Raw genomic sequence first — 14,216 nt, 5'->3', positions numbered from 1 at the left:
TTCTCTAGTCTGTGCTCCAGGTCACTTCCTCCTGGCCAATGATCCACCCTGGTCTTGGCCAGATCCAGACAGCTGTTAATTGCCCAGGAAGTAGAGTGGGGAGGGCTATTGTCGGTTGTTTTCCCTCAGTAAATAAAAATAAATGTATTGCTGTATCTTGCTTCCTGTAGGGTCATTGTTTTCATGGGCAGGAAGAGGCTCTATGTGGAGGTCCTGGGCTAATTTCATTTGTAACCTCGGAGGTCAGATCATGCCCAGCAGACTCTATAGGAGAAGAGCAGCATCAGTCTAGGCCAGATCAGCTGGTCTCCGTGCAAGTGTAACTGGTTCCCCTGCCTAGACTTTTGGCCTCAAAGTTTGCAACCCCCCTTTTTTTAAGATTTTATTTTATTTATTTATTTATTTATTTATTTATTTATTTATTTATTTATTTATTATTTTATTTTATCTTATTTTATTTTGAGAGAGAGAGCATGAACAGGGGACGAGGCAGAGGCAGAAGGAGAGGGAGAAGCAGACTCCCCACCGAGCAGGGAGCCCAGCTGGGGACTCAATCCCAGGACCCTGGGATCATGACCTGAGCTGAAGGCAGACGCTTAACCAGCTGAGCCACCCAGGCACCCCAAGCTTGCAATCCCTTGATTGGAAAGAAAAATGTTTACAAATAGGTTTTAAAGAAAAGTAATGGGGCTTTTGTAGAATCAGGGGGTATTCAGCATAATCTCTTCTCTGAACTCTTAAAGCATTGCAAGGATTCCTCTTTATGAGATTCTGCCCCTCCCCATAGAGAAGCAAGAACTCCCACTAACACTTCTGCCCTCTCTGAAATGCTGGAGAAAGCTGCCCTCTTTCTTCCATCCCTGACTTGTTCTTCCTTGGGAAGAGGAGGTGTGGGAGAATCACTGCCCCACTAGGCTGGCTCTGGAGTATATATACTCCCTCGCTTTCGCCTCTTTCATCTTCCCTTACCACCTATCCAGGCCATAAGCATCCCTAAAAGAGGCCTTCCTTTGACCATACCCATCATCCTAATGCACCCTGCTCACCTTCCTTCATCTACAGCTGGAAAGATCTATGGTCCTATGGCCCTAGGACTAAGGGGAGCTAGGTAGAAGGCCCTGAACATTCTCTGCTCTGGCATAACCAATGCTGCAGTTGATACCCTATTCTGATTATTTGCTGACTCCTTGAGTCTGGAAGGGGGGGAGAATGTGATTAATTAGCCCCTCTGATCTAGGCAGCACTTTATGTAGTTGTATTATAGTTAGTTATGTAATGACTATATTTCCCATACAACAGTAGAAATTTGTGGGCAGAATCCACCTGTTTCACTTTGGATTTACAGAACATGCAGCACATTGCCTTGCTCATTGTGTGTATCTCACAAATATTTACTGAATTAAATCATGAATACATAATTTCTAAAAGTCCAGGTAATAAATTTATTATATACGGATAAATATGTATAATAGATGTACATATGTGTATATATGTGTGTATACATATAAATGTGTGTGTGTGTATAATGGTACAACATTAAAAGAGTAAGGGATGAAAAAAATTTATAAAATCACCATAAGCCCACAACCTGAATATAACTACACACTGTGTAGTGTAGTGAAGTGAATTGTCTTCTGTTCTTTCTTCCTATCATATAAATATGTACATATTTATTTATATTTACTTGGTTGTATTTATATAATTTATATTTTTGTCTGCATACTTTTTTTGTTTGCTTGTAAGACTATGTTTAAAAGCAGTTTTAGGTTCACAGCAAAATTAAGAGGGAAGTACAGAGATTCCCCATAACCCTCACCCCCACATACCCATAGCCTCTCCCATTATTAACATCCCCCACCAGAGTGATACATTTGTTATAACTCAGGAACCTACACTGACACATCATAATCACACAAGGTCCATATTTTACATTAGGGTTCACTCTAGGTGTTGTACATTGTATGGGTTTGGACAAATGGATAGTCAGAGTACTTTTGTGTATAATGCTACTTCCTTTTCTCCTTGTTTCATGTGTTGCCTTATAATGCATTCTCAGAAAAGGAATATTTGTGTTAGAGGATACGTATTTTTATACCTCTTGATACATATTGCCAGTGGCTTTTCAAAAGTAACACATTAAATTTTCTTGCCATCAGCTGTGTATGAAAATACTACTTTTACCAAACTCTCTCCAGGAGAGTATAGTCCAACTGTTAAAATTTGTTCTAATATGATAGGTCAATAAATGGTTTCTTTATTCCACAGAAATTTACTGTTAGTCTGTAGTGTCTTTGGGGCTAAAGACACAAAGGTTCTCAACTCTCACAGGATTTCCAGTATAAAAGGGAATAACATGAAACAGAAACTACAGTACTTTCTTCAAACCCCAAATTTGTGACTATCAATTGAGTTATGCTGGATTAGACTCCCTCACTGCTAAGAGACCACCTCTCTCAAGCCAATCTCATGGGAAAAGTGATTCAAATTCTGGCTGGCTACTACATAGTTCACACCGCTGTACTTACAGTTACACATTCAAAGAATATTAGGTGATGGACATTAAGGAGAGCATGTCATGTGATGAGCACTGGGTGTTAAACGCAACTGATGAATTATTGAACACTACATCTGAAACTCATGGTGTACTCTATGTTGGCTAATTGAATTTAAATTAAAAAAAAACAGGGCGCCTGGGTGGCTCAGTTGGTTAAGCGACTGCCTTCGGCTCAGGTCATGATCCTGGAGTCCCTGGATCGAGTCCCGCATCGGGCTCCCTGCTCGGCAGGGAGTCTGCTTCTCCCTCTGACCCTCCCCCCTCTCATGTGCTTTCTCTCTCTCATTCTCTCTCTCTCTCAAATAAATAAATAAATAATCTTTAAAAAAAATAAATTAATTAAAAAAAAACAAGGAATATTGTTTAAATAAGAAAAAAAATGACCCCCCAGTACATCTGCATTGGAAAAAATTACTGTAAATAAAGCTAAAAGACAAATGCCAAAATTATGAAAAATACTTGAAATATGCCACAGAGACAAGGGGCTAGTATATAAAGAACACCTAGAAAGAGCATTAAGAAAAAAGACCAACAACCAATACAGAAAATGGACAAAAGATTATGGACAGTTCTCAGGAAAAGAAAGACAAATGGCCATTCAGTGTATGAAAAGCTGCTCACCCAAAGCAGGACTTGGCACACTATGGCTCCTAAGCCAAACCTGACCACCGTGTGTTTTGTTGTCAGCACAACATTCATCTATGCTCTATGTCTGCTTTAGGCCAACAGCACAGGAGTTCGGTAGTTAGAACAGAGACTGTATGGCCCACAAAACCAAAAATATTTATTATCTGACCCTTTACAAAAAACGTTTGCTGACCTGTGACCTACAGAAACAGAAATTAAATGACATTTAGATATTTTTCATTTATCAGATTCTCAAATCTCAACAGTTTAAAAATAGCATTGCAGGACCTTCTTATGCATCTTAAAAAGAGTAAATGGGTAAAACTCCTTAAGTGGCACTTTGGTGATATTGACCTTAACTAATAATTTATACACCTTTTGATCCAACAGTTCCACTTTTGGGAACTTATTCTACAAATGCACTTGAACATGTATGTGTGCCCACAGTTCTTTTTATTGCAACCCTGTTGCCCTGTTTGAAAAGATTTGAACTACTCCCACTGACCAAGAGAGGACTGGTGAAATTATGGTTCATCTGTACAACGGAACAGTATATAGTCATCTAAAAGGAGGAAGCTCTCTATACGCTGATATAACATATCTTCATGATAACGTTTTTGGTGAAGAAAGCAAAATACACAAGAGTATGTATGATATGCTACCTGTGTTTAAAAGGGGCGAGGATGAGACTGGATGTTCATCTTTTCTTACCTGTGCACAAAGAACTCTGGAAGGATGCAGAAAGGACTGATGATGGCTCAAACGTAGGGACTGGATGGAGGGGGCAGCTCTGAGCTAAGACTTCTCACTATATATCTTTTTACATCATTTGATCATTTAGCCATGTTTATTCACTGATTAGTTGACCACCTAGGGCCAGACACTATTCTAGAGGCTGAGGAAAGAAACAAAAATCTCAGTGTTCCTGGGAGCTTATATCCTACTGGGAGAGATAGTAAATAAACAAGATAAACAAATAAAACAGGTTGTATGTTAGATGGCAATAAGGTGATAAGGAGAGGAAAACAGTAAAAATAGGAAGGAGGATATGAAGTGTCAGATGTGTGCTGGAGGGGAGCAGGCAGGTGGAGTGACCAGAGGGAATCTAACCGAGAAGGTGACTTTTAAGGAAGAAATGAAAGGAAATGGAAGAGTGATCAGAAGAATGTATTATCAAATCAAAACATTCAATTAAAGAGCAATCATTCCATTTAATCTTTCTAACAACCCTATTAGAAGTTACTTATGAGGTTATTACTATTAATGAGATGATTACCCTCATCATAAATTATTATATTATGATCCCAAGGGGTTGCTTGCACAGAGTTGAAACAAGAAATATTAACTGCTCCAATCCCAGTACTGAGATATAGGGAAACAAAACGTGTGTGGAGGAGTACATGGATGGGCAGGCACCTAAGCCAGGGTGGGAGAGTGACGAGAGAGGATGGTAGAACCTGAGAAAAGGTGCAGGAAGTGGTTTAGAATAATTGGAATGAGATCTTGATCAGGGAGCTCTACAACTAAACAAGAGCACCGAGAAGTCAAGTTCAGACACTAAAAGCCCTGAGAAACCACATAAGAAACTGCGGATTGGAGAACTCACACTATCCCCAAATCTCTTCTCCCTTGCTTGCCTCTACAGCATGTTTTCCAAACTCAGCACTATTGACCTCTTGGACCAGTTAATTCTTTGTTGTAGGGGGTTGTCTTGTGCATTGTAGGATGTTTCTCCACTGTTAGATGCCAATAGCAGCACCCCCAACCCCAGTTGTGACAACCAAAAGTGTTTCTAGATATCTCCTGCAGTCCCCCATAGGGCAAAATCATCCCTGGTTATGAACCACTAGTCTAAAGGTTGAAAAAGCTGTGTCATTTTTTTCAGCTAGATGGTCAGGTAACACAGTTCTGGCCAATGAAACATGACATCTACTGGATCGTCCTTCCTTTTTCAACCATCTTGAATGAAGGCAAGAGCAACAGCAACCACTTTGCAGCCATGAGATGACAAGCATAAAAGAAAGGACATGAGAATCACAGAGATGGTGGTCCCTACATCTTTGAGCCAATGCAGCACCTTCCTCCAGACTTCTTGTTATGAAGGTAAGATACCTCCTATGTGTTTAGGCCACCAAGTTGAGGCTTTCTATTATTTGCAGCTGAAAGCAATCCTAACTATAAACCATACAAAAGTGTTTGGATTTCATCCCAGAGATAATGAGGATCCACTAAAGTATTCTAAAAAATAAAAAAGAATTACATCATCAAACCTAGTTTGGAAAGATCATTTTGCTACAAAATACAATCTTTGCTATGAAGCAAGATGGGAGGCAGATAGACCATGGAAAATGCTGTTATGCAAGATAAGCAAAAACAGAATGGGGCTTGGATCAATTAATTCATTGATGGTGGGAATAAAATGGAGGGGACACATCTGAGAAACACTGAGAGGCAAAATGGACTGACCCTAAGCAACTGGATATGTGCAGTGAGTAAGATACATCTTCTGGCGTAGGTGATGCCCTACATGGTACATAAAAGAAAGAACAACTGACAGAGAAGGACAATATTCCATGCAAGCCAGGTTGAATTTGAAATGTTTATGGCACACCAAGTTGTAATGTTCAGGGCACTTAGATACACAGGTCTAGAAGTCAGAAAAGAATAAGGAAGTGGTAATTTTTAAAATATATGGATGATATAATTCTAAATTTTTTTTAAGATTGTATTTATTTATTTGAGAGAGTGAGTGAGCACAAGCAGGGGGGAGGGGCAGAGAGGAGAGGGAGAAGCAGACTCCCTGCTGAGCAGGGATTCCCAATGATCCAGGACCCTGAGATCATGGCGTGAACCGAAGGCAGATGCTTAACCAACTGAGGCATCTAGGTGCCCTAATTCTAAATTTTAAATTCCAATAAAATAACATTACTTATTACAAAAGTGGTATCAATGAAGTATAGAATACTTAAACATACAGCTAAGCAAAAGAAATTTAAAAATACACACACTCATAAAATCCCAGCATCCAGATATAATTTGCAATAAAATGTACTTACATATACATGTGAATATACAAACATAAATGGCCCCATACTGCATAGGCTATATGGTAACAGGCTTTATTCGCTTAAAAACACATCATAAACATTTTTCTATTTCAATTAATATTCACCCATTTTTCTGATTTTTTACTATATAAACAGTTCTGAGATCAATAGTCCTCATAGTAAAATTTTTGCCCATATCCCTAGTTATTTCCTTAGGATACATTCCTAAATGTGGAACTTACGGCTAAATGGTATACATGTTTTTAAGGCTTTTTTTTTTTTTTTAAGATTTTATTTATTTATTTGAGAGAGAGAGTGAGATAGAGAGCATGAGAGGGGGGAGGGTCAGAGAGAGAGGCAGACTCCCCGCTGAGCAGGGAGCCCGACGTGGGACTCGATCCCGGGACTCCAGGATCATGACCTGAGCCGAAGGCAGTCGCTTAACCGACTGAGCCACCCAGGCGCCCTGTTTTTAAGGCTTTTGACAGATATTCCCATATCACTCTCTAGAGAGGTTGTAGCAATTTACAATCCCATAACACTGTGTGTGAGTACTCATTTCTCCACACTTTCTCCAAAACTGAAATTATATACATAATCACTCAAATCTTTGAGAATTTTATAAAATAAAAATGTTAACCTCATTGTTGTTTTTATTTGGCATTTGTTTAATTGCTAGAACTCAGGCCATGTATGTTTTATCAGTGATTTGTAATTTTTCCTTGGCAAACTGCTGATTCTTGTTTTTTGTCTACTATTCTTTGGGAAATCTGATCTTTTATTGATTGGTAAAAGCTCTTTATATGTTATAAATTTTAACCCTTCTTCATTAATGCTGCATTTTTCTCTTAGTTTGCATTTGCCATTTAATTTTAGGGTACATTTAGATAAACAGGCATTTAAAATTATTCAAATTGTCGGGGCACCTGGGTGGCTCAATCGTTAAGCTTCTGCCTTCGGCTTAGGTCATGATCCCAGGGTCCTGGGATTGAGCCCTGCATCGGGCTCCCTGCTCAGTGGGAAGCCTGCTTCTCCCTCTCCCACTCCCCCTGCTTGTGTTCCCTCTCTCGCTGTGTCTCTCTCTGTCAAATAAATAAATAAAATCTTTAAAAAATAAAATTATTCGAATTGTCAAGGTTTGAAATGGCTATTGTGAAGAATGAAAACAAGATGTTTCCAAAAGCAAATAGAGACTGAAGTACTACTTGAAAGGCTCAGCTGAGGTTTGATACCATGAATTTCTAATGGTTTCAATCTGCAAAGCTGTAGCAGCATTTGGTTATTTCAGGCAGAGGGCAAAAGGGGAGAAAGAGGGATTTACTTAGAGTTAGTGTTTTGCCTGTTGTTTTAATCAGGAGCTAGACAAAGAAGAAGGGAGTTGTGTGCATTAGCAAATATGTTGCTGCAATGATGGACCACATGGACGAAATAAGAGGCAACTGATGCTCTGGAAGAAATTAGGAGGGATCAGGGGCCCCTGTGTAGCTGAAGACCACATACAGCTGAGTGAGAACCTAAGTGAGCTACAAGATTAGGACATTGTTTACAATTTTCTTTGAACATACTTTTTATTATTGCCTTCAACCCATTTGTTCTATTTTCTTCTTTTAAAACAATTATTTTGTATCTGTTATATTCACTTTCATATTTTAAATTCTCTTAACTCATTTTCTTTACAGCCAGGGATTGTTGCCCATCACACTCAGAATTCATTTTCAGCCAGCAAGTCTATTTACTGGATCTGACCCATTTTATTTAAGCCACTTTACTTTCCATTTCCTTGCATTCTCTTTATTTCAGCCCATATTTATTCAAAAGGAGCATTATCTTCCTGTGTCCCAACCAATATTTAATTCCAGAATATGGGGTGAGGAGGAGAAAGGTTGGAGGGGGGATGCAATCTATCAGCCCTAGCAAGATCACAAGACACACGGTAAACACCAGACCATTCAATGAATTACCACGTTCAATGGTCACAACTCAGGGTCATGCTGGCTGAAATGGAAAACTGCCAGGTACTTCCTGTGCCAAGCAGAACTCCAAAGCCCAGGAGCCTGTATGCTCTCACCCAAGATATGTTCTTGCAACAGTTGATTTGCAAGTGTCCTTGGAGGCCTTGGAAACTCCAGGCCCTCCCTGCCACCACCCACTTCATTTTGGGGATGTCTTCACTAGAGAGTTGAGAGCATCATCATTCAATTGCTTATGAAACATAATACCAGTATGGCCTTGAAGAAAGAGCAAAGCTGAGATTCCTCTGATGTGTGGTGTCAGGGGGAAGGAGGCCCCAGGCACCAGACTTCCTAGGGTGGTGAGGAGCTGACCGATGACCCAGGCCTTTGCTGACCCAGAAAGGGAGAACCCTGGCCTTGAGGCCTGTGTAGACTACATGCTGCATCTTGCCGCCCCTGAGAAGTCCTCCTTTCTAAAATCGGGTTGCATGTCATCTGAGATCCTCTCTCAAAGAGAAGCCAGGGGCTTCCTTTATCCTCAACCCTGGCTCAGATTTGCCATTGTAAATAGAAATATCGGGTTTATATCTGAACTCTGAGGTCACCACATATCAACCCTGGCTAGAGAACCAGAAAGCAAAATCAGTCCTCTGATTAGAGGAATTCTAATCAGAACCTCAGCCCCTTCCTTTTTATACAACATCCTGAGACAACAGGCAAAACAAAACATAGTGAAAGCAAACTATCAAAAAAAAAAAATGTAAAACTCATTCAAGCAGCAGAAAATTGGTTTGGTCATTGAAACCATTGAGCATTTTCATGTATTTTTTTAATTTCAGCTTGATTGAGGTATATTTTCATGTATTTTTAAATGGCTCCTCTTACAAGAACAGCATCTATTCTCAAGAAAGGATCTTGAGGAACAGTAAGCCATCTTCCTAAGAGTATAACTTTGAATTAAGGTAGGGACAAATATCAGGCTCTCTCAGACTCACATGCTTTGTGTCTTCATGTCTCCCAGGAGGTTATCACACACCTCATACAGCCCCACAAACACAGACCACACACACACACACATACATACACACCTGGGTGGGACTGAGAACCGCTGCATAGAAATGAGCAGGCTGAGGATACTCCAAGAGCTTCTCCCACAGGGAGTCAAATGCATAATGACGGGAAGACAGTAGCCCCAGCCTACTTCATTCACTTGCTGGAGCCCAAAGGAAACCAAACATTTTTAGCAAGATAAAGCTTTTAGAGTCCCCCCCACCACCACCACTGATTACCAAATTAGAGAATGCCAAGCTTAACTTTCAAACCAGAAGATCTTTCATCTCAAAATTCAGTGCAGCAGAATCCCTCTGCTACAACTATGTAGCATTTCTCTCCTGAGAATAAGGCCACTGATGGCCACCCAGGGGATAGCCTCAGCCCTCAGCCCTGGCCCAGCCAAGACTGGACAACTACCTGAGACAAAGGAATAGGCCGCTAGGATGTTGCTGAGCAAAGCCATGTTCACGCACTCGGTAATCACCAGGTCTGTGCTACGGCAGAAGGGCAGCCTCGACGTCGCATCCAGAGGAAGCCTCTTGGAAATGCTTGAGCTGGACCAAGGCGGCACCTCCCTCTCTTCTCTTCTGTCTGTGAACACAAAGTGAGTGATGAGAACACATTCTGCTTTCCTGAGGCCGTGTTCCAGGTAGACTGGACTGAAGAACAAAGAACCAGTCTCCTAAATACCAGCCAGCCTTCCCAGCCAGGGATCTGGGGTCTTGTGCCCTTTGTTCTAGCTAGCTTCTTGACTTTCAAGGAAGCAGCAACTCCTTCCATTTCTGTTTTTCCTGGACTTTCTCCTTTCTCTTCCCCATCTCCTCCCCAGTTCCCTTTTAACACTTTCCCCTCACCTTCCTTGGAACTTTTTATTGCAGTCTGTCTGGCTCACCTTGGAGGCACAGCCCATCAGCACTTCGGTCACTCACTGTAACCTCTCCTCTTTGCCTGGCTCTGCTTTCTCCAGCATTGACAGTATTGCTGTACTTTGATCAGTTTGCCTCATCCTACAGGTCACCAATTGTGTGTCTTTGGTAAAGGGTCAGAGCTGGCTGTCCCAGATATACCGAAGTGGTTCCAGTTCTTAAATGCCCACAAGAACTTGGGAGCTTGAGCCCACTTTCTGCCCCCAGTTTCATGACTTTACCTGTGACCATAATGGGCCAACCACATACACACATATACGTACACACACACACAGACACACACACACACTGCCACAGCCTGTCCACCAGCAGAACCGTCCCACTGGGGTTCAGAATAGGGACTTGGGATCTCAGTGTTAAGCAGCTCAGCCTCTGGCTGATGGAGCACATCCTCTCCCCAGCTGCTGCTGCGGCGGCTCAGACCTGGCATTATCATTACCCAGTTCACTCAGAGATGCTCTCGCTGAGATGAAGGGATGAAAAAGTGGCAAAGACCCTGACAACTCCTATTCAATGCTGCCCTAAGCTGAGGATGGAGAACTGAGTCACAGTGAATGGAGGGATGTCAGGTTGGGGAATGCTAAAGAAGCAGAAGCCTCCAGTCCTTGGAGAAGAAACAGGTCCTCAGGGGGGTCATGGTCTCAATAACATGGACCACACAAAAGGGCCTGGGGAGCTGCAATTCTGCAGGTGGAGAGACTGGGTCACAACAGAGAAGACAGCTCATTTTCTGGTAGATTCCAATGGGCTCAGGGAAAACCACAGCAAGGAAAGAAAGCCCAACCCAGAGGCTGAGCTGCTTAACACTGAGATCCCAAGTCCCTAGGGGCAGGTCCTTTGAATTGACTTCTGATAGGCAACAGTGCCATGTTTCCAATGTGTTTGGTGTCAGGGTCCATGAGAGAAGAGTGGTAAGCCGGCATCTTGGTGGCGCCCGTGTTTCAAGCTAGACGAAGAGGTATCCCCATTACACTTCTTAACACAATACACAGCCACTTCCATAATATCTGACCCCTACCTTAGCTCCTAATTCATCTCCTACTTGAGTCTATACCCATACACGTACACACAGAAATGTAGGCATGCCTAATGCTCCAACATTACCAGCTTACTTTTAGTTACCCAAACACACCAAGTTCTTTTATCTTTTTTTTTTTTAAGATTTATTTATTTATTTATTTGACAGAGAGAGACACAGCGAGAGAGGGAACACGAGCAGGGGGAGTGGGAGAGGGAGAAGCAGGCTTCCTGCGGAGCAGGGAGCCTGATGCGGGGCTCGATCCCAGGACCCTGGGATCATGACCTAAGCTGAAGGCAGACGCTTAACCGGCTGAGCCACCCAGGCGCCCTCTTTTATCTTTTCATATATTCGATCATACTTTTCCTTTTGCCTAAAATGCCCCCTCCTCCCCTTATCAGTCTGGCAAATATTTCCTTTAAAAGAGATTCAAAAGTCCTATAGCAATCTCAAAATCCCAATGACATTTTTTTTCAGAAATAGAAAAATCCATACTAAAGTTCATACCGAATCTCAAGGAATCTCAAATATCCAAAAGAATCTTGAAAAAGAACTAAGTTGGAAGTCTCACACTTTCTGATTTCAAAATTTATTACAATTTATTACAAAGCAATAAATTTGTAAGCAAAACAGTGTGGCACTGGCATAAAGACAGGCATATGGACCAATGGAATAGACCAGAGAGCTTAGAAATAAGCCCTTATCCCTTGTCAAATGATTTTCAACAAGGGTGCCAAGACCATTCAATGAGGAAAGAACAGTCTTTTCAACAAATGGTGTTGAGAAAACTGAGTATCCACATGCAAAAGAATGAAGTTGAACCCTTACCTTATACCATATTAAAATTTAACTAGAAATGGGTCAAAGACCTAAATGCAAGAGCTAAAATTATAAAACTCTTAGAAGAAAACACAGGAGAAAAGCTTTATGACATTGGATTTGACAATGATTTCTTAAATATGACACTAAAAGAACAGGTGGCAAAAGTTAAAATAAACTGGACAAAAGTTAAAATAAACATCAAAACTTAAAACTTCTGTTCATCAAAGGACACAATCAACAAAGTGAAAAGGCAACCCAAAAAATGGAAGAAAATATTTGCAAATCATATTATCTGATTGGGGGTTAATATCCAGATTATATAAAGAGCTCCTAGAAACTCAGCAACAACAAAAACAAACAACCTGATTAAAAAAAATAGGCAATGGACCTGAACAGACCTTTCTCCAAAGATGATATGCAAATGATCAATAAGCTTATGAAAAGATGTTCAACATTATCAATCACTAAGGAACTGCAAATCAAAACCACAACGAGATACCTCCTCACACCCATTCAGATGGCTAGTATAAAAAAACGGAAGGAAGGAAGGAAGGGGAAGGAAGGGAGGGAGGGAGAGAGAGGGAAAGAAGAAAGAAAGAAAGAAAAAGAAAGAAAGAAAGAAAGAAAGAAAGAAAGAAAGAAAAGAAAAGAAAAGAAAGAGAGAGAAAGAAGAAAGAGAAAAAAAGAAAGAAAGAGAAAGAGAAAGAAAATAACAAGTTTCAGAGAGGATTGAGAGAAATTAAAACCCTCATATTGTTGATGGGAGAGTAGTATTGTCGAGGCACTATGGAAAACAGGGTGGCAGTTCCTCAAAAAATAAAAACTTGAATTACTGTAAGATTAAGCAATTCTATATCTGGGTACCTATTCAAAAGAATGGAAAGCAGGGACTCAAACAGATATTTGTACACCAATTATTATGAAGCATTATTCACAGTAGCCTAATGGTAGAAGCAATTGACGTATCCATCCACAGATGAATGGATAAACAAAACGTGATACACACACACACACACACACACACAATGGAGTATTACTCACAGACTTAAAAGGAAGGAATCTGTGACACATGCTACAACATAGACGAACCTTAAGGATATTATGCTAAATGAAATAAGCCAGTCACAAAAGAACTGTAATGAATCGACACACTGTATATTCCACGTATATGAAATACCTAGAGTAGTCATATTCATAGAGACAGAGTAGAATGGCGGTTGTCAGTGGCTGGGGAAGGGAGGAATTGGAAGTTATTGTTTAGTGGGTACAGGGTACAAAGTTTCAGTTTTGCAAGATGAAAAGTATTCTGGAAATAGATGGTTGCACAACAGTGTAAATTCACTTAATGCCACTGAACTGTAAGTTTAAAATGGTTAAGCTGGTAAATTTGTGTTATATGTATTTTAGCACAATTTTAAAATAATAATAAAAATAAGGTGCTAATGAGGTACAACAGTGAATTTTGAAAGTGTTACTCCTTTTAGAGAATCCTGCAAACAAATTTTGGTTTTAAGTTAACAGGAATGGCAGTAGAATTATTTTATACTGATATTAAAATTGAAGTCAATAAAATTCCAATTTATATCACACTATAAATGTAGCTTAATTTTAAGTAAAAAATGTTATTTCACTTTTAAAATTGGATAGTAAATAATTGTAATCTATCACATTTAGAACCTAAGAGGAAAAGCATATCACACCATTAGATACAAAAATGTGTTTGTGTAAAATTTGATAAAAATTCATGATTGAGGGGGAAAAAAAGGAAAGGTCCACTGCAGCAAAGCTCCACATCACTCAGACCCTTTTCTTTGGCTATCAAAGTATCCAGATATTCTTCTAATATTGCACCCACGATATTGTAATTGGAATGGTCAGTTTACAGGTTTTCTTCTAGACTGAAAAGGCATCTGATGTATCCTTGTTCTAAAAATCTAGCATGGTACCTGATGAAAGAAGGTTCTTAGTAAATGCTGGCTGGCTGAGAAACAAATAGAGCATTCAGGCATGAGTTTTTATGCATAAGTCTCTGAGGGTGTTTCTAAACAGGTCTGAAGGTGAGCCACCTAGAAGACCAAAGGATACCAGGGCTGACTGGCTCTGAGTGGGTGCCAGGCAGAACACTTTGTCAGGACAATGAGAGGTTCACATTCAAGATGGAAGCTTTACTGTGGCACAGAAATTCTTCCTACGAGTCTCCCCATGCCCCAGGCACTA

General features: G+C 40.4%; 1 protein-coding gene across 1 annotated transcript in view; it reads right to left on the bottom strand.

Annotated features, from left to right (window-relative positions):
- Nucleotides 1-14,216, bottom strand: part of EVA1A (eva-1 homolog A, regulator of programmed cell death) — a gene marked incomplete at its 5' end in the record, with an annotated part of 47,619 nt that overhangs the window by 6,961 nt on the left and 26,442 nt on the right. The window contains one exon of the mRNA XM_035001207.1: nucleotides 9,651-9,824. Within this exon, the coding sequence (XP_034857098.1) occupies nucleotides 9,651-9,824 (174 nt within the window). The remainder of the gene's footprint in view (nucleotides 1-9,650; nucleotides 9,825-14,216) is intronic.

This window comes from Mirounga leonina, unplaced genomic scaffold, assembly GCF_011800145.1.
Source record: "Mirounga leonina isolate KUSES-001 unplaced genomic scaffold, KU_Mleo_1.0 Mir_125, whole genome shotgun sequence".
NCBI classification, from domain to species: domain Eukaryota; kingdom Metazoa; phylum Chordata; class Mammalia; order Carnivora; family Phocidae; genus Mirounga; species Mirounga leonina.
This window is presented reverse-complemented; position numbering and strand designations above follow the sequence as displayed.